Genomic DNA, 18,740 nt, shown 5'->3' with positions numbered 1-18,740 from the left:
GTTAATCCAAGGTATTAACTATGGGTTTTTTTTTTTAAAGATACACATTAGAGAGTTCATGTTACTCATAGACCAGAATGTACTCTCACAGGTGAATTTAAATAAACATTCCTGAAGGATTTACATGCTATGAAACAGGCCAGGTACAAGAGGCGAATCAAAAAAAGGCGTCTCTAGATGCAGAAGACTTACCCTCACGGAACAATTTTTTAAAAGTCTAAGGTAGTGCAAGTAGGCTATAAATTTTCACCTCGATTAACAGTTTAATGCCTTGTCATGCCAAACTAAGCCCTTCGGGAACTGGTTATAAATAAAGCCTTCTAAAGACAAAGCAAATCAGAGAGTTGGTGCAGGAGAGCGGCTCAGTATGACGAGCTTTAGATTACGCCTGCTCATTACAGGATGAAGTAAGTTGGAAACATTTAGGGAAGGCTTTTTAAAAGTCCCATATTCTATTACATACTTTTTTAAGAAATTGGTTTATGCTTTTTTTTTTTTCTTGAAACAGGGACTTGCTGTATCACCCAGGCTGCAGTGCAGTGGTGTGATCTCAGCTCACTCCAACTTCTGCCTCCCGGGCTCAAGCAATCCTCCCATCTCAGTAGCTGGGACTACAGGCAGGCACCACCAGGCCTGGCTAATTTTTATATTTTTTGTAGAGAGGGGGTTTCCCCACGCTGACACAGGCTGGTCTCCAAATCCTGAGCTCAAGCAGTCTGTCTGCCTCGGCCTCCCAAAGTGCTGGGATTACAGGTGTGAGCCACTGTGCCCCGCCTCACATACTTTCTTTTAATCTTCATTCCTTGAACCCATTAACTTACTGTTTAATGGTATAATAGACAATTCTTGTTTTGTTTTTTAATGAAGAAAAACAAGCCATACCTTTAACCCAGGGCTTCTGAAAGTGGGGGTCCCTGGCCAGTAGCATCAGTATCCCCTAAAAAATGTTAGAAATACAAATTCTACTGCACCCCTGACCTAGTAAATCAGCATCTCTGGGGGTTTGGACAGTGATCTGTACTTTAACAAGAGCTCCAAATGATTTCGATGCAAGCTAAAGTCTAAGTTAAAGTCTAAGTAGTTAAATTCTAACTGATTTAAGCTGGCCTTTTAAAAAAAATTTTTTTTTTTTTGAGATAAGGTTTTGCTCTGTCACCCAGGCTGGAGAGCAGTGTTGTGATCATCACTCATGGAAGCCTCGAATTCCCATGCTCAAAGCATCCTCTTGCCTCAGCCTCCTGAGTAGCTGGGAGTACAGACATGTACCACCATGCTGGAATGCTTTATTTATTTTCATTTTATCTATTTATTTATTTTTTGAGACGGAGTCTTGCTGTGTTGCCCAGGCTGGAGTGCAGTGGCACTACCTTGGCTCACTGCAACCTGCAACCTCCACCTCCCGGGTTCAAGCAATTCTCCTGCCTCAGCCTCTCAAGTAGCTGGGACTATAGGCGAGTGCCACCATGCCTGGCTAATTTTTATATTTTTAGTAGATATGGGATTTTGCCATGTTACAGGCCAGGGTGGTCTTGAACTCCTGACCTCAAATGATCTGCCTGCCTCAGCCTCCCCAAATGCTGGAATTACAGGCGTGAGGTATCGTGCCCAGCTGTGCTGGAATACTTAACAATTTTTTATTTTTATTTTTAGTAGAGATGAGGTCTTACTATGTTGCCCAGGCAGGTCTTGAACTCTTGGGCTCAAGAGATCCTCTCACCTAGGCCTCCTGCAATGCTGGGATTACAGGTATGAACCACCATGCCAGGCTACTTTCATTACAATGGCACAAGTAGTACTTGACTTGGTAGCACTTCACCTATAATTATAAACAATATACTTAAAAGAATCAACTGTCATTGTGAGTTCTGGACTTAAAAATCTGTACATATAAAGTGGTGACAGCAACTATCATAAATGGTAACTTTTTTTTATGTTGCAGCAGTAAAAAGCAAAGTACTCCTAATTTCATAGCTTGAACAGGCAAAAAAAATTCTAATAAAACCATTTGTATAAGATACTGTATTTCCTTTAAATTTAAAATTAATTTTTAATTATATCATTCAAACATAAATACCTTCTCCTTGCAAATATTAAAGCATTACTGATAACGATAAAGCCTTTGACCAGCCTCCCCTTCCAATTCTTTCTTCCACTTAGTGTGTATCATTGTAGAGATTTTTCTATGCATTTACACACATAAACATACAATGATCCAAACAAAATAGTATTGTTTTTTGATTTTTTAAAGCAATATCATCTTGTATATATTATTCTTCAACTTGCTTTTTTCATTCCACCATTTGTCTTGGAGTTCTTTCTAAGCCAGTACTTAAAGATTTTTTTTAAACTTCTGTATAGGCGTGGACCTACCAGAATTTATTTACACATTCTCCTACTGTTGAGATTATTTCCAATTTTTCACATTTTCACAAAATGTTGCAATGAGCATCCCTATATATGCCCTTTTGGGTTTCTGAAGTGCATTATCAACTGTAACTCAACTGTGACATAAATGCTATTAACTTGAAAGAAAATCTGGATCAGAAAAATGTTAACGCCTACCTAGCATGCACAGTATTTTTAAGAGATTTATAGCCACCAAGATCTCACTTTAAAAATGAACTTCTCTGAACCAATAATTTTGGCAACAGGGTAGCCGTATATAGAAAAGGCTCAGCTTTGAACAAAAAGGGGTAAAACGCCTGGCAGCATCCACATTTCTTCATAGTTCTCACTCCTGAGGATGGTGATGAAAACCAGCACTGACTCAGTCTGGGCCAAGTGCCAGAAACTTTATGGGTGTTAACTAATTTAATCCTCACAACCACCTCATGAGGTGGGCAGTGCTATTATCCCAGTTTCACAGAGGAGGAAACGCAGGGCAGGGGGTTAAGTCGCTCAGCCAGTAGGGCATAGAGGTGGGACCTGAACCCAGATGTTTTGACTCCAGAGTCTTACCCATCACAGAGGCTGATTTGAAACAAAATCTTTCTCCAAAGGGTGTTCAACAATATGTAAAAATATAACTACAAATGGAAGGTTGCTGTTTTCATTCTTTGTGAATGGTGTTTTTCTTTTGTTAACTAGGGCTGGACAGCAAAGTTCCTAAAACAGTTCTTGGCAGCTCCTTAACCAACCACAGTCTATCAAACCACTCCAGGGAGAGAAGTATACAAAATATTCTAAAGAAAAATCTTGTTAAAAGAATAAGAAGGCCATGAGCTGTGGCTCACACCTGTAATCCCAGCACTTTGCAAGGCCAAGGCGGGTGGATCACAAGGTCAGGAGATCGAGACCATCCTGGCTAACACGGTGAAACCCTGTCTCTACTAAAAATACAAAAAATTAGTCGGGCATGGTGGTGGGCACCTGTAGTCCCAGCTACTTGGGAGGCTGAGGCAGGAGAATGGCGTGAACCTGGGAGGCGGAGCTTGCAGTGAGCTAAGATTGTACCACTGCACTCCAGCCTGGGTGACACAGCGAGACTCTATCTCAAAAAAAAAAAAAAAAAAAAAGAAATTGTGTGATCTCAAGTTTGAAATTGACAGAGCGTAGAGCTATTTAAGAAGAAAACTAGGAAAGTTTTAGCTACCGAGCCCATTCATTTTGCTACTAAACAGGAAAGGAAAGGTACTTCTACTTAAACCTCCCAGTGCTGTTTATAACAATACATAACGCTATTGCTAACCTTGACTAAATTACTCTTCATCAATGAAGAAGGCAGAACACTAAAGGTGACATTTTGAAGATGGAAACGAAACTTTCCATCTGTGATTCTATCATCATATTTGTCATTTTAGCCAACCTCATTGTTAGGGTGCATTTAAATAAATACTTTTAAAGTTCCATTGCATTAAAAAGATACCATAAAAGATTTCTTTAGAAATCTTAATATTTTCATACACTTTAAGGAGCAAAACCAACACAAAGAATCAAAGTTGGCCCCTTTCCACAACTGTGTATGTGTGTGTGTGTGTATATATATATATCTCATATTCACTTTACACAAAAACAATCTCATTCAAACACAAATGCAGCTACTTTCACATCTATAATGGTAAGATCATCAGTGACAGGGCATAACAGTGTAACCCAGGCCAACTGGCTACTGGGATAGATGGAATAGGAAAGAAATGTGAAGGGTAAAATAAATGTTGCAAATGGAAGAAGTGAATAAAAGCAAATGATTGGGAAAAAGAAGGTAAAAAACAAAGAGCATCAGAAATGGAAGAAACCAGCCCAGGTCAACTCCTGCAGGACAGCTGGACAAGAGGAGCATCTGGAAAAATCCAGACTGAAGGGATCTTACCTCCCAATTAACAGAAACTGAGAGAACTTAGCTGTGGCTTGGACTGAAAACAGAGGCAGCACTAAATTCGAAAACACTTAAGTGAAGGACCTGGACAAACATGTTAGGCCTGAGGAAACATCTCAAGAAAGGTTCTCCCAAACAGGATAAAACTTGGCTTTGTAATTAAACATGCACCTGTGATTTACAGGTATTGAAAATTCTCTAGCTAGAGTAAGTAATTTATTTGGATTCTACAACTTAGTTGAATGAGACAGCCAATGAAGAATGGTTAAGAAGCACAAGGGGCAGAATCTCACTCCCAAAGCTATTACTGAAGTAAGAAGCCTCGTCTTTGACCCTTTAGGAACCAGAGCAAAGGTCAGTATTTGGAACACCTAGGGCATTTCTCACCGTAACAATCTCTATTGACTTCCAAGAGTATACCAGCAGTCCCCCAAAAGGAGTTTGAAAATCAAGTGTGAATTCCAAGTGAATTTCAGAGAATGTGGTAGTTAAGAGAATCACAAACCTACGTGAGAAAGCAGAACATATAAGACTAGGACAGGACTGGAAGAGCAAAGAATGAAGTCCTTTTCCTCACTTTTCAGCTTCCATATCACTTAGATGTCTGGCACACTCCAGCACAATCAAAAGTACAGGAGTTAAAGTGCTATTAGAGAGAATCTCAGTGATACTCACTTCTTTAGAAAATCTTGAAAGTCAGCTGGTAAGTCACTAGGGATGGTCACAGGGTACTCTCCACATTCCTGTCCTTGGCTGAGGGACAGCAGCAGGAGGCCAAGACGCCAAACATCTCCTTTCTTCCCCGTTTTATAAGGCAGAGCATTGTCACTAAAACGAACTCGGGTTTGCTCAAACACATCCTCCTTGCAAATGTCTGCGAGGCGCTTAGAAATGCTATAGTCCGTAATCTTGACGGTGCCTTCTGCATCCACCAAGACATTAGATGCACTCAGGACCTTATGCACCACAGAATTGCTGTGCAGATAATCAAGGCCTGACAGGAGCTGAGCTGTGTACCTGCGAAGCTGATGCACAGGGATGGCGCCTGAGTGGCTCAGGTGTGCAGCAAGAGAGACCCCACTAATGTGCTCCACTAAAATGTCCACCACGATGGAGTCGTCTTGCTCTTTGAGATTCATTGCAAGGTAGCGTACTACATTTGGATGGCTCAATTTCACCAGTGAGTTGAATTCTGTTTCTGTTCCTTGAATCTGATAAGTTAAAAAAAAAAAAAAAGAATAATATTGGGCCAATCAACATTAACTTGGGTTTCATTTCAAAAGTGAAGTATTTGATCACACAAGGGAGGCAAAAAAAACCAAAACCAAAAACAAAAACAAAAAACCAAAAACAAAAATGAAGTATTTGATAGAAAATACACTTTCAAATGAGAGGAGAACAAATATGCCCTGAACTGAATTCTCCCCAAACCATATGGTCAACCTAATAGTTCATAAAGATGGAAAAAATTTAGTTAATTCTCAACTTCTCTAATCTCAAAACCTACTATGCATATACTATGGAATTAGTGAACAGTTTTTAAAATAAAATTCGTTTGAGGTATGGCCACCAGAAAAAAACAAACTTTAATTTAAAAATAACCTTTTCTGATTAGCTTTGTATTTGGGTTTTTAAAAATACAGTATACAATTTGAGCAGCAGAATAATGGCTCCTCAAAGATGTCCACATCCTAATCCTCAGAACCTCACATGGCAAAGAGGAGTTAAGGTTGAAGATAGAAAAAAAAAAAAAATCTTTTCTGATTTAATAAAGATCACTGTCAACATTTAAAAAATTAGTTTGATAGAAAATACCCACACGTTATCTATCTGGTCACCACACAAAGATAACTCAAGATTTTGTCACATTTACTTTTGGTTTTCTTTCTATACTTAAATACACACACATTTCTGAACACCATGTTTATCTACGATTTTTGTAAACCTTGTTATTATGTAATACTATAATATGCAATAGTGAATGTTCTCCTTATGCTTGGTTATAAATCATTAATTTATAAATTAACTTAAAAATCCTCCAGTCCCCCAAAATTCAGTTTTGAAGCAGTACTTTTCTTTTTTTTGGAGACAGGGTCTTGCTCTGTCACCCAGGTTGCGGTGCAGTAGCATGAACATAGCTCACTGCAGTCTCAACCTCCTGGGCTCAAGCAATTATCCCACCTCAGCCTCCCAAGTAGCTGGGACCACAAGTATGTGCCACCATGCCCACTAATTTTTAAATTTTTTGTAGAGACAGAGTTTCACCATGTTGCCCAGGCTGGTCTCAAACTCCTGGGCTCAAGTAGTCCTCCTACCTCGGCCTCCCAAAGTGCTGGGATTACAGGTATGAGTCACCACACCCAGCCCTGAAGCAGTATTTCAAGAGTAGGGAAAAGAAGAATTGCAAAAAACCCCAATTTTTAACTAGTATTTAGTCCCAGTTGGAAAGATGACTGTTAATGCCATACTAAGGGCTGAGAAAGGAGGTTAAGAAGGCAGCTAGGGCCGGGCGCGGTGGCTCAAGCCTGTAATCCCAGCACTTTGGGAGGCCGAGACGGGCAGATCACGAGGCCAGGAGATCGAGAGACGATCCCGGCTAACACGGTGAAACCCCGTCTCTACTAAAAAATACAAAAAAAAAACTAGCCGGGCGAGGTGGCGGGCGCCTGTAGTCCCAGCTACTCGGGAGGCTGAGGCAGGAGAACGGCGTAAACCCGGGAGGCGGAGCTAGCAGTGAGCTGAGATCCGGCCACTGCACTCCAGCCTGGGTGACAGAGCAAGACTCCGTCTCAAAAAAAAAAAAAAAAAAAAAAAAAAAAAGAGAAGGCAGCTAGAAGTGCTTTGACCATGTTGTGAAAGTTCTGAAACCAGAAGCAAGGGGCAAAGAGGTACTGGTCCTTCACGGTGTTCTCTGGTCAAACAGTTCTCATACTGCTCTGGATCATCTTTGCAGGACAATCAAACGCAGGGCTATTTTGTTCTGTCATCTCCTAAAGCCTGAGAATAGGCCTTTTGCTCAGTCAGCCACCTTGAATGCTTACCTGCTTTTTGCACTTATCAATCTTCTCTTTTTCTTGACTGGTAAGGAATGGACCCATTTTTTTCTGCCACTGAAGGACCCACTCATACAACAAGACAAAGCCGCCAGTGGCTGTTTCCAAAGCATTGTAGACTAATTTCCCAAGTTGTTCATCACCGCCTGCACATTAAACAGAAAGTATAATTAAATTCCATTGATACGTTTTCTGTGGGGGGAAAGAAGGGAGGGGGTAATACACATTCTTTAGTTCAACAATGGATACCATGTGCTAACTATGGAAAATATGACTTTATGTAATAATGTTCTTTTGTAAACAGTTTTTGATATTTTAGCAATATACCCTGAGTCCTAAAATAATTTTTTATAAGGGGCAAGAATCAACAATGAGATCTTAGTATCAGACAAATAAAGAATCAATGTTTGGCCAGGTGCAGTGGCTCACACCTGTAATCCCAGCATTTTGGAAGGCCAAGGCAGATGGATCACCTGAGGTCAAGAGTTCGAGACCTGCCTGGACAACATGGTGAAACCCCCTCGCTACTAAAAATACAAAAACGTTAGCCAGGTTTGGTGGCAGGCACCTGGAGTCTCAGCTACTTGGGAGGCTGAAGCACGAGAATCACTTGAACCTGGGAGGTGGAGGTTGTAGTGAGCCTCGATCACACCATTGCACTGCAGCCTGGGCGACAAGAGCAAGACTGTCTCAAAAACAAAAGAGACCAGTGTTTTATACTACTAGCCATTATGCACAATGTTATTTTCATAACGAGTTTACCTTTGCTGACTGTGTCTACTGGTGTACCCTCATACAGCTAAATACCAACTAAAATGACAGAAAGAATATGAAAATAGAGAACAAGTCATTGAGATTAACGTAGATTAGTGTGCGCAGTAAAACAGTAATTTGAAAATCTGAATACATCTATGACTTTCTAAATGCAAAATTTGAATATGCTCAGTAAATACAAACTGGTCAATGCTTTGGAAGGAAAGAACAAGAGATGTCAGTTTAGATTGAAGCTAGAAAATGAGACACATTTATTTAGTGATAGTCATATGGTTCTCACACAGGGAAAGCTAAATTCTGTAGCACCAAAAATTTTCTTATAAAAATCTCTATTTTCATTAAAACAATAATAGAAAATTCTAAAAAACTGGAAAAGGAGAAAAAAATTACCATTTGTTTTATTTTTCTTTTAGTTCCCTCTATTCTCCTTTACCCCATAATTTACCATATCATAGCACATATGTAGCACCTTGACACTATGACATTTTGGACCAGGTAATCTTTGTTGTAGGCAGCTGTTTCGTGCACTGTAGGATTTTAGTAGCAATCCTGGTATCTACCCACTAGATGCCAATAGCACCCTGGCCCCAGTGTTAGCCATCAAAAACGTGTGCAGACATCACCAAATGTCCCCCAGGCTACAAAATTGCCCCCAGCTGATAACCCCTGATACATGGTATTCTGCCTTTTTCTCTTATATAAGTAATAGTTTTCCATGATGCTATACTATCTTCATAATGAAAACAAATTTTTAAAGAGACCTTGATACTTATCTTTTCTATTTGAATAATCAAAAGTGAAGTAACCTGTGTATATATGATAAAGATGTCTCAGCAAAAATACTTTGGAAAAATATGGCTGAACTAGCTCACTTTGACTTCTTACCTGAGAAGCAGTTTTTACTTCATGGGAATACTGATAATTTGGAGATTTTAATTAAAATGATCTATTATGTTAGTCATAAATAACTCCTGACAGTCTTTGCCTAAGGGGAAAAATCCTGCTGTTTAAAAATTTGTCAACCAAAGGAAGCAACCTAAGAAATGTGGGATCTAAGCAGTCTACTAGAAACACAAGGCATTAAATGTTTATGGGATGGAGTATGAAGTTATTTACATAAAGCCTAATTAAATTTGTATATTATGCAGTACAGTGTTTTGCAATATTTGTTTCCCTAATTGGGACAAGGCAGGCATTTCATAGTTGCTGGGGTTTAAAAAATTATAATTTTAGTATTGCCAGCCTCTTCTTGTCAGTTTTTCACGATGGGGATTATAAAAGGGACAAAAGAATATACTGTGATGAGGATAAGGGAAAATACATTATCAAGAGAACTCTAACTCAAACTCTGGGATATGCCCACAATGATGGTTCATGCAGACAGTCTCTATAGTGCTGTAGCCATATCTATAAGTAAGTGCTCTCTTCTCTCTAGTTCTAACAACTTTAAAATGAAAAACAAATACTGTTTTTTATAAAAATACTTCACCGAAAATAAAAAATTAGTAATCTTTTATGGAAACAATTCATAGACAGGGCATATTTAAAAAATCAGACCCACTGTGAGAAAACAAAATAAATAATTTACTTGGTGATTTTATTAAAAATTCTCCAACTGAAAATGTGCCTCCTAATAAGGGTATTAACTATGGTGAATCTGTCTAATGAGTACCAGTGAGAATAAGAGACCAAGTTAAGGTAAGAAGAATTGTATTAATTTGCCTTCTTGATTTCCCCAGGTTATTGGAAGTAGTGAGTTCTATGTTATCACTTCGTGAATCTGAAATGTCTGAGTCAAGGACAGTCTCAGGTCCAAAGCCAACCACCACTACCAAGGTCTCGAACCCGCCCAATGATTCCTTTGTCTAAATACAGCTGCTCTGTGTATGTGCAGGATCCTCTACTATCCAGGCTGCTGTTTGTCTGCCAAGGCTAAGTATCCAGCTCATAGATTATTGAGAAGTTTGGTTTCTTCTCCCTCCACCTGCTGCCTCCTCCCTGGCAACTCTTTTGCTTATTTGTATCACCTTAAAGACGAAGGGGAAAAGATGCCAAAAGAAACTCAATTCACATAATTTGGCTACCTGTTACCTCGGGCAAAAATATTCACGGGATTGAAAATTAAAGTTAATTGACAAATTCACCATGTACAAAGATTTCTATACCAATTACTGGTTTTATCTGTAAGGCTAGGTAAAGATGACGCACATTTAGGGCAAAGGAAGAGACATCAAAAACTTGACTTTAGTATGAGCAATTCAAATTCTGATTTGCTGAACCAGCTTCATTCCAAACAGCCATGAGTAGACAAAACTTCTAAATAAGGCATATAGAAAATAAGGTGGTCTTCCTGGTCAGGTATAACATGCCAGGCAGGAAACAGCCAAATGGATGGATATCCACTTAAGAAAATGAGATCTGGTCAATAAAGACCACAGGCGTTACTGTAGTCCTAGCTACTAAGGAGGCTGAGGCAGGAGTATTGAGTGAACCTAGGAGTTTGAGGTTACAGTGAGCTATGATTGTGCCACTGTACCACTCCAGCCTAGGTGATGGAGCAAGACCCTGTCTCAACAACAAAAAAGGTAATAGGCATTAGAATACATTTTGTTACACATATTTTATTAGCATTAGATGTATATGATGCAAAATTCTTACTAACATTTTAATTACGTTTTTGTTTCAATAAGCTTTGATAATTATAATGACAGATTTAAAATTATCTTTACTTTAATAATATTTCCAAGAGCACGGGTTTTTAAATTTCATTTTATTTTATTGAGACAGGGTCTCATTCTGTCACTCACACTGGAGTGCAGTGGCTTGATCATGGCTCACTGCAGCTTTGAACTCCTGGGCTCAAGCAATCCTCCCACCTCGGCCCCTCAAAGTATTGGGATTATGGGCGTGAGCCACTGCACCCAGCCAAAAACACAGGTTTTTATTTCCATCTGACATGAGGGGAAACCTGAGTGACTTCTCATTCCAGTCATTAAGGATGGGAGCCAGAATGACTACCAGTTTGATGGTCTTCCTCGGACTGCACTGGTCTGAATGCCATAGTGTCTAATCTATCCCATTCCTTCGTGATTAACTTTTGCCATTACAATAATATAAATAGATTTTGTTAGTTTACTTACCAATACATTTCCCTTTGTGCACCATGAGCTGATCAGGACTCCCCATATTGAAATACAGAACTTCACAAGAGCCAGGAGAATCTTCACTATTACATACCGAATACTGTCGTTCTCGCCTTAAAAACAAATTCAAACAATACGTTTGAACAATCATTTTTTTCTTTAAGATGAACATAGGAATGTTATAGATTAACATAGGCAAGAATGCCCCCCCGTTTTCTCCTGTTTGTTGTTACTGTTTATCAGCCCACTCACAGTCTAACATCTGTTTCTACTGGGAATTGAGTAGGAGGTGCTAATGAAAAAGGCATTCGTTTCCCCACTTCCCATCATCATCTTCTCCACAGGAAAACCACAAACCCTTAACTCCAGGTCTGTGCTGCCCAACGCTGTGGCTACTAAAATAAAACTGAAAATTCAGTTCAAGTGCAGTAGCCACATTTAAGTACTCAATAGCCATACATGGCTAGTGGCTACTATATTGGACAGCACAGATACAGATCATTTCCATTATCAGAAAAAGTTCTACTGGTCAGCGGTGATTTAGATCAATTCCACATGTATCCCACATTGCTTCATTCCCATGCACATGCACATCTGGAGAAAGCTGCAGAACAGAGGGGGTTGGAGCTGCCACAAATTCCTGGTTTCCAACTGGGCCTCCAGTCATTGAGTGCACATTCCTTCTCTTGCTTGTCTTTGGTAGATATTGCCATCATTCCCTTCCATGACTTCTCCGAAACACTTAAAACCCAACCTCTCCTCTCTTTCTGTTTTTGTACTTTTTTCCTGGTGGGGAGCAATAGCTAAGAAACTAGATCGTAACGCACAAATAATAAATCAGGGGAGAGGGTGCAGGGGAGAGGTAAGGGAGAGATCTCTCGATGGTCAGGATCGAACACTTACCAGAAACACTTTGAGGAAGTGCATGGACGGCTCTCTAGAGAGATCACCCTCTCATTCTCAGCATGATTTTGACTTTTACTTTCACTGATTACATGATGCAATGAGGAATGCAGTCCACAATTTCTATTTTTCCACCTATAAAGTTACTTGACATTGGCACTATTCATTCTTTGTGAGTGACTTTGAGGAAGGATGGCTACTCCTGTCCTCAGTTCCATCCCCTACAGAGGTCTCCTCTGGGATCTTAGTCTATTAGTTAGTCCATTTCTCCTGTATGTTCAATCAGCCCCTCTCTCTGGGCTCCCTCCCCCCAGCCTATAAATCTCTCTGATCCACACATTCCCCTCTGTCAACCCGGCACCACCCACCCCGTCACCCCTCATAGTCACACTCCTGCACTTGCTGTCTCCACTTCTGCACTATTTACCCCTCACACCATTGCAATGTCAGTAAAACTGCCACCTCCCTCCACTCGCTCTAAACCTGATTTTCCTGGCTCTCTAATTTTGGTTAGAGGCATAATCATCCATTCTGTCTCACAGGTCACCTGTGAGTCTCCGTGGGCTCCTAGATCTGCATCGAATTGGTCTTCAAGTACGACCCTCTCCTCTCTGTTTCCCCTGCCCTGTTTAGTTCATCTCCAACTTTCTCCTGGACACATGCAATACTCTGTTATTATCTGGTCTTTCTGCTTCCAATCCTACACATCGTCTCTTTCCTCAAAACCCTCCCACACTGGTGACAAGATTATGTATTATGATACAGATATCTTACACCACACATATGTCCACATATTCTTTTTTTTTTTTTTTGAGATGGAGTCTCACTCTGTCACCCAGGCTGGAGTGCAGTGGTGCGATCTTGGCTCACTGCAAGCTCCACTTCCCGGGTTCACGCCATTCTTCTGCCTCAGCCTCCTGAGTAGCTGGGACTACAGGCGCCCGCCACCACGCCCGGCTAATTTTTTTGTATTTTTACTAGAGACGGGGTTTCACCGTGTTAGCCAGGATGGTCTCAATCTCCTGACCTCGTGATCCGCCTGCCTCAGCCTCCCAAAGTGCTGGGATTACAGGTGTGAGCCACTGCGCCTGACCCATGTCTGCATATTCTAAACATCAAAAAATAACAAATACGTTGTAGTTCTGTTCAAATTTCTACTTCTAAAGTTACATGTGCAACTAGGAACACACTGAGATTTATGAAGAAAAGGATAAAAGGAAAGGTTCAAAATTACATGCCAGACTTAGTAACATAAATTATGCAGAAGCATCTCTGCATCAGCTCTGGCCTCCTCAGCAGATGGTGCTAATGGTCATTTTAGTCTAGGCCATCTTTCTGTTCTTTAGTTTACAATGTGTAAATGCTTGGTTTTAAGGTGTTTTAGAATGTGAATCATCCTATTATGACTCAAGCACAAACACAATGAGTGTTGATGGCTGTAAGATTAAGGAATAATTAGTACTGAAGGAAAAGTAGACATAATCTTAAAAGTGAAAGTAAGAAAAGGACAAATGTGGTACATGCTGCATGGCATAGTTTGTAGCAGAAACAATTCTGAAGGATAAAAAGCTAAATCACAGAGTTTGAAAAGAAGGAATAAAGAGACAAGTGCAATGTCATCAATGTCTATTGTTTTCGCCAAAAAGATTCATATATATTGGATGCTTATACTGTCTACTCGGGACTCATCAAGAACTGGGTTTGGAACAACCTTTCGGATTTGAATCCATTCCTAAGTAAAACAGCTTCTGTACTCCAGCAGAAACAGCCATTCCAATGCAAACAAATGGTGTTCAGAAGTTATGACTCTGGTCTCATCAGCAACGATCTATTCTAGACTATGGATGTTCATGAGGTTTGCAATATAATATTAGAGATATCACCCATGTTATCAGTTTTGCCAAGTAACTGTGGCAGTTCCCAACCTATATAGATGAAGGGTGTTTCAAATAAAATTACCAAATAGTATTAACCTAGGTCTTTAAAAAGAACAGAGAATTAAACATAATACAATTTTAGATGACTAAATTAGGCAGCTAGGAACTTGATACCTGAAAAAAGAAAAAAGGATAATCTTTTTTTTTTTTTTTTAAACCAAGTGGCAAGAAGAGAGATGGCAATTTTTCAAGTGGGGACTTGAGAATTGGGCTACCATTCAAAAGATTGCTCTACCAATATGATCAATGTGTAGATGAAGGGGCAGGATGGAGAAAGAGGATCTCATCTGAGACACAGTGGCAGGGATAGTCTCACCTTCCTGCCTAACTCACCAAGATGCCACAGAAAATGCTAGCTCTAGGTCCCTTAATTTGAAACTCAGAGCCACTTTGTAGAGACAACGTTAGTAAGAATTCCTGGTATTGTTTAATTTGAGGTAAACCAGTCTATGCCTCCATGGAACCAACCAGAGAAAGTGAACAACAGAGGACCATGTCTGGAGAGACATATCGAGGATCCCCTCTCCCCTACATCTTTATACTTCGATGGTTCCCCAGTTTTTTGCGGAGAGCGGAGACAATCCCATGTCTTATGCCCTTAATGATCTCTTCTCTGTAAGGATGAGGAGCCAGCAGTTGCCACACCTGGCTTTAGGATAGCGAAAACAAACTAGATAACCTAATCCTGTTGATGGTGGATATAAATAGGTGATATATTCTAGATTCTGGGCTACACTACGGTAATTGGCAAAGACAGCAAGTCCGAATATGTGAAGGCAATTTTCTACCATGAGCTATTTTATAGAGGTTTTTTGGTTTTTAGTTTTGCTTCTCCTACAAAATTCAAATTGCCCACTTCTCAGGAGCAACATCCCGGAAGCAAGGCAGGGGGTTAGGGGGACTAAGTCTGCACTTCACAAATATAGCCTCACACTGAACTGTACACATTGAAATGGCTAATTTTATGTTTTTTGATTTTTACCTTAATATTCGAAAAAGTGAATCCTTCAAGGTGGGAAAAGAAGGCTTGAAGGATAGAAAATAAAGTTCTTCAACAAAGGCAAAGACTCATCAGTGAAAAGCCTTTGAGTATCAGGCCTTTACGTTCTTTCCACTAGAATAGTGAGTGGTTTTCTTTTCTCTCTTTCTCTTCTTTTCAGCAGTGAAAATCTTTTGTTAAATAAAACCTCACTGTTTTTTCACATGCCCCACAGGTCAAGAGAAGCAAAATTGCCCTGGTTAAAGAGGCTGTAGACTCTACAAACACCAGAAACACAGTGTACCACTTTCCCTGTGTCGTCTTCCCTTCCTTACTCCCTCCCTGCATCAGATGTTTACCAGGCATCTACCACGTGTCTTCCAGGCACTGTTACAGGCTTTGAGGAAAACACAGACAAGGGCTTTGCTCTCACAGACCTCACATTCCAAAACAAACAAGTGAATAACAATTTCAGCAAGTGCTAAGTGTTATGTAAAAAATAAAACAGAGGATTGGAGAGCAAGGGACAAAGTAGGGAAATAGGGTAGAGGGGGGCTCAGGAAGGCATCCCTGAGAAGGTCGCATTTGAGGGGAGAACTGAATGAGAAGGAGCTCACCAAGCAAAATGCCAGAGGGAGAGTAGCCCCGGCAGAGGGGTCAGCAGAGGCTCTGAGATGGGAAGGAGCTTTGTTGCCCAGGCTGGTCTTGAACTCCTGGGCTCAAGTGATCCTCCAACCCCAGCCTCCCAAAGTGCTGGGATCACACATATGAGCCACCACGCCCAGCAGGCTATCTTTGATCTCAAAAACAAGCCTAACCTTGGATTCACTGTTTATAGTCAGCCACAAAAATAGAAATGTTTAAACTTAAAACAATCGTTTTCCATGTATCTGAAAAGACTTATTTATATCATTGATTTAATTCAAGGGTTCTAATACAATAAAAATTTGTTAGATATTTCCTAGTGAAATTCTCTGACAACTTCAAACTCTGTTGCTTATTGGATGCCCAGATTCAAAAATAATTTAAATTGGGAAGGAGTTATAATCTTAAAAAGGAATGGTTACCAGAAACAGTATTTTTAAAAACTTTAGTTAACCCTAATAGTAGGTAAACATTAGTGTCAAAATGATTTCTGAACTGTTTTTTTAATAGTAGATAATTAGGGAAAGAACTAAAATGGTTCCTTCTAATAAACAAACCATACAGAAGTTTATATAAATCTTGTTTGGTGCCTAAAATGTTTCTTTTCATAGAAGCAAAGTGGTGATTTTAAGTTCTGCTCAGAGTCTCACAAGAGATAATTTAAACATACAATGAAGGCTGAAGTCCCCACACTATTTAGTAACCCACCCCACTCATAAACGGTTTCTGCACTAAAATTCCTTTCTGGTCTACAGGGGCCACAGCAAATAGAGAGCAAAGTCACAATTCTTCAGTGAAAAAGATATAGAACAAGTAGTATCTTTTAAGTGACCAGTGGTGACAGGGAACAGCCCAGGAGCCCACCTCAGTACTAGGGAGGGGACCCCTGGTAACCAGCTGGGGCTCCTGCTCTCACGTAACAGATGTCCCACCTGTGCTCATTTTCAGGCACTCCTTACATCTGTGGTGGGACCTAATGCGTTGTAGACTGAAACACTGGATGATGATGATTCAAATGGAAGAAAATTTTTAAAATCACTTACTGAATTTAAGTTATTAAATGTTAAATCAAATCGTACTAAGGCAAGTTTGTGATGGTTATAGGCTGTTATAAAGGGGAATGAGGCTGGGTGCAGTGGCTCATTCCTGTAATCCCAGCACTTTGGGAGGCCGAGGCGGGTGGATCACGAGGTCAGGAGTTCAAGACCAGCCTGGCCAACATAGTGAAACCCTGACTCTACTAAAAATACAAAAATTAGCCGGGTGTGGTGGCACGTGTCTGTAGTCCCAGCTACTTGGGAGGCTGAGGCAGGAGAATCGCTTGAACCCAGAAGGCAGAGGTTGCAGTGAGCTGAGACCACGCCATTGCACTCCAGCATGGGTGAGAGAGTGAGACACCGTCTCAAAAAAAAAAAAGGGAATGAGCAACAAAACTAGATTCATGATAGATACTTGGAAAGTGTTAAATGCAATTTTGTTTCATATTGCTAAAAATATACTCAATATATTGCTAATATATTAAGATATATAAGGTTTAAAAAAAGTTATTAAGACTATCGCCTTAAATTTCCATCATATTTCACTACATCTTTAATGTAGTGAAATCCTTCTACATCTTTCATTCTCCCAGATCAGAAATCCCAGGGACTTACCTAGACCTTCCTGAGGAATTTGCCCGATGTTTACCATTTCCTACAAAGTCAGGAGAGCCTCCATGTAGAACGGCAGCCGTTCTGTGTCCTCCTGGGTCCTTCTTAGAGGTATGATCTTGGTTTGACAAACTAGCAATTTCCAAACGTTCCTAGAACAAGAAAAGTAAAACCTACTTTAGATGTAAGTCACAAATGGAAGACAATTATGGTACATAATTATTAATTCAGCATAGAATGCAAATTTTAAGCTGAATGTTTACAAGTGAAATAAAATTGAACTCAACTTTTAATAGTTTAAAATAGCTAGAAGGAGGACATTGAATGTTTCCAACACAAAGAAATGATAAATGTTTGCAATGATGGATGTGCTAATTACCCTGATCTGATCACTATACATTACATGTATCAAAACGTCACTATATACCCCATGAATACATACAACTATTATTTGTCATTAAAAAATAAAATTAAAAAAATGTTAATGCCTAAAAATGTACTGGCTCAAAAACTGAAGTCCAGGTTTTGGTTTCAAGAAAATGTAAATTTTATAAATGAAAATGCTTAGAATCTTGCAATAGTGTAAAAAGTTAGGGAGAAGAGTAATAGGAGACGAACAGAAGAAGGGGGAATCAAAGAGAAGGTAGAGAGTGGCTGACAGGAAGGCAGGTCAGGCGCAAGACAGGAGCGCTGGTGGAAACGGGGATCTCATCTTACGTTTCCACGCAGGTTTAGTTTCACATAGGGCAGTACGCTTGTCTGTGGAAGTGATTATACAAGACAGAAAGAAAGGCATTATCAGTCCCATTTTAAGGGACAAGTAAAGTGAGTCACAGAGAATGTCACCTTGCCAAGGTCACAGAGCAAGGCAGTAGAAAACCTGAAGCTTTAAACCAGGGGAAGCTTGCTTGTGCTTCAGCTTCCTGCTTCCTGCTACCACATCGTGTCCCTTAAGTTTAATGCTATAATTATGTAAAAGAGAATGAGTAACATTTTATCTGAATTTCTCCAAACATGTCTGACTGGTTTTTTGCTTGAGCTAGACTCAGGAAAAATAAAGGAAAAAGTACTCTATCCTTTTTCACCACTGCCTTTTAAATCTGCTCTGTTGAATAACTCTTTTTCATCACTGAATGAAATTTCAGGCAGCTCCATATGGTTTCTATTCCCTCTTCAGTATCAACAAATCATTTTATTTTCCAGGTATTAAGAATTCTTGGTCGGGTGCGGTGGCGCACACCTGTAATCCCAACACTTTGGGAGGCCGTGGTGGTGGGTGGATCACTTGAGGCCAGGAGTTAAGGACCAGCCTGGCCAACATGGCGAAACCCCATCTCTGCTA

The 18,740-nt window shown here is 40.0% G+C and overlaps 1 protein-coding gene across 11 annotated transcripts in view; it reads right to left on the bottom strand.

Moving 5' to 3' along the window:
- EIF2AK4 (eukaryotic translation initiation factor 2 alpha kinase 4) overlaps window positions 1-18,740 on the bottom strand; it is a 106,151-nt gene that overhangs the window by 64,328 nt on the left and 23,083 nt on the right. For all 11 annotated transcript variants that reach the window (XR_012414780.1, XR_012414781.1, XR_012414777.1 and 8 more), the window contains 4 exons: window positions 17,402-17,550; window positions 11,283-11,398; window positions 7,357-7,514; window positions 4,991-5,526 (listed from right to left, as the gene is read on the bottom strand). Coding sequence is in view for 4 of the 11 variants with exons in the window: in XM_045395279.3 (XP_045251214.2) it covers window positions 4,991-5,526; window positions 7,357-7,514; window positions 11,283-11,398; window positions 17,402-17,550 (959 nt within the window). In the remaining 7 variants the exon portion in view is untranslated. The remainder of the gene's footprint in view (window positions 1-4,990; window positions 5,527-7,356; window positions 7,515-11,282; window positions 11,399-17,401; window positions 17,551-18,740) is intronic.

The sequence above is a fragment of the Macaca fascicularis genome, chromosome 7 (assembly GCF_037993035.2).
Source record: "Macaca fascicularis isolate 582-1 chromosome 7, T2T-MFA8v1.1".
Taxonomy (NCBI): domain Eukaryota; kingdom Metazoa; phylum Chordata; class Mammalia; order Primates; family Cercopithecidae; genus Macaca; species Macaca fascicularis.
Note: the sequence above shows the minus strand (reverse complement) of the source record. Positions and strands in the feature narration are given on the sequence as shown.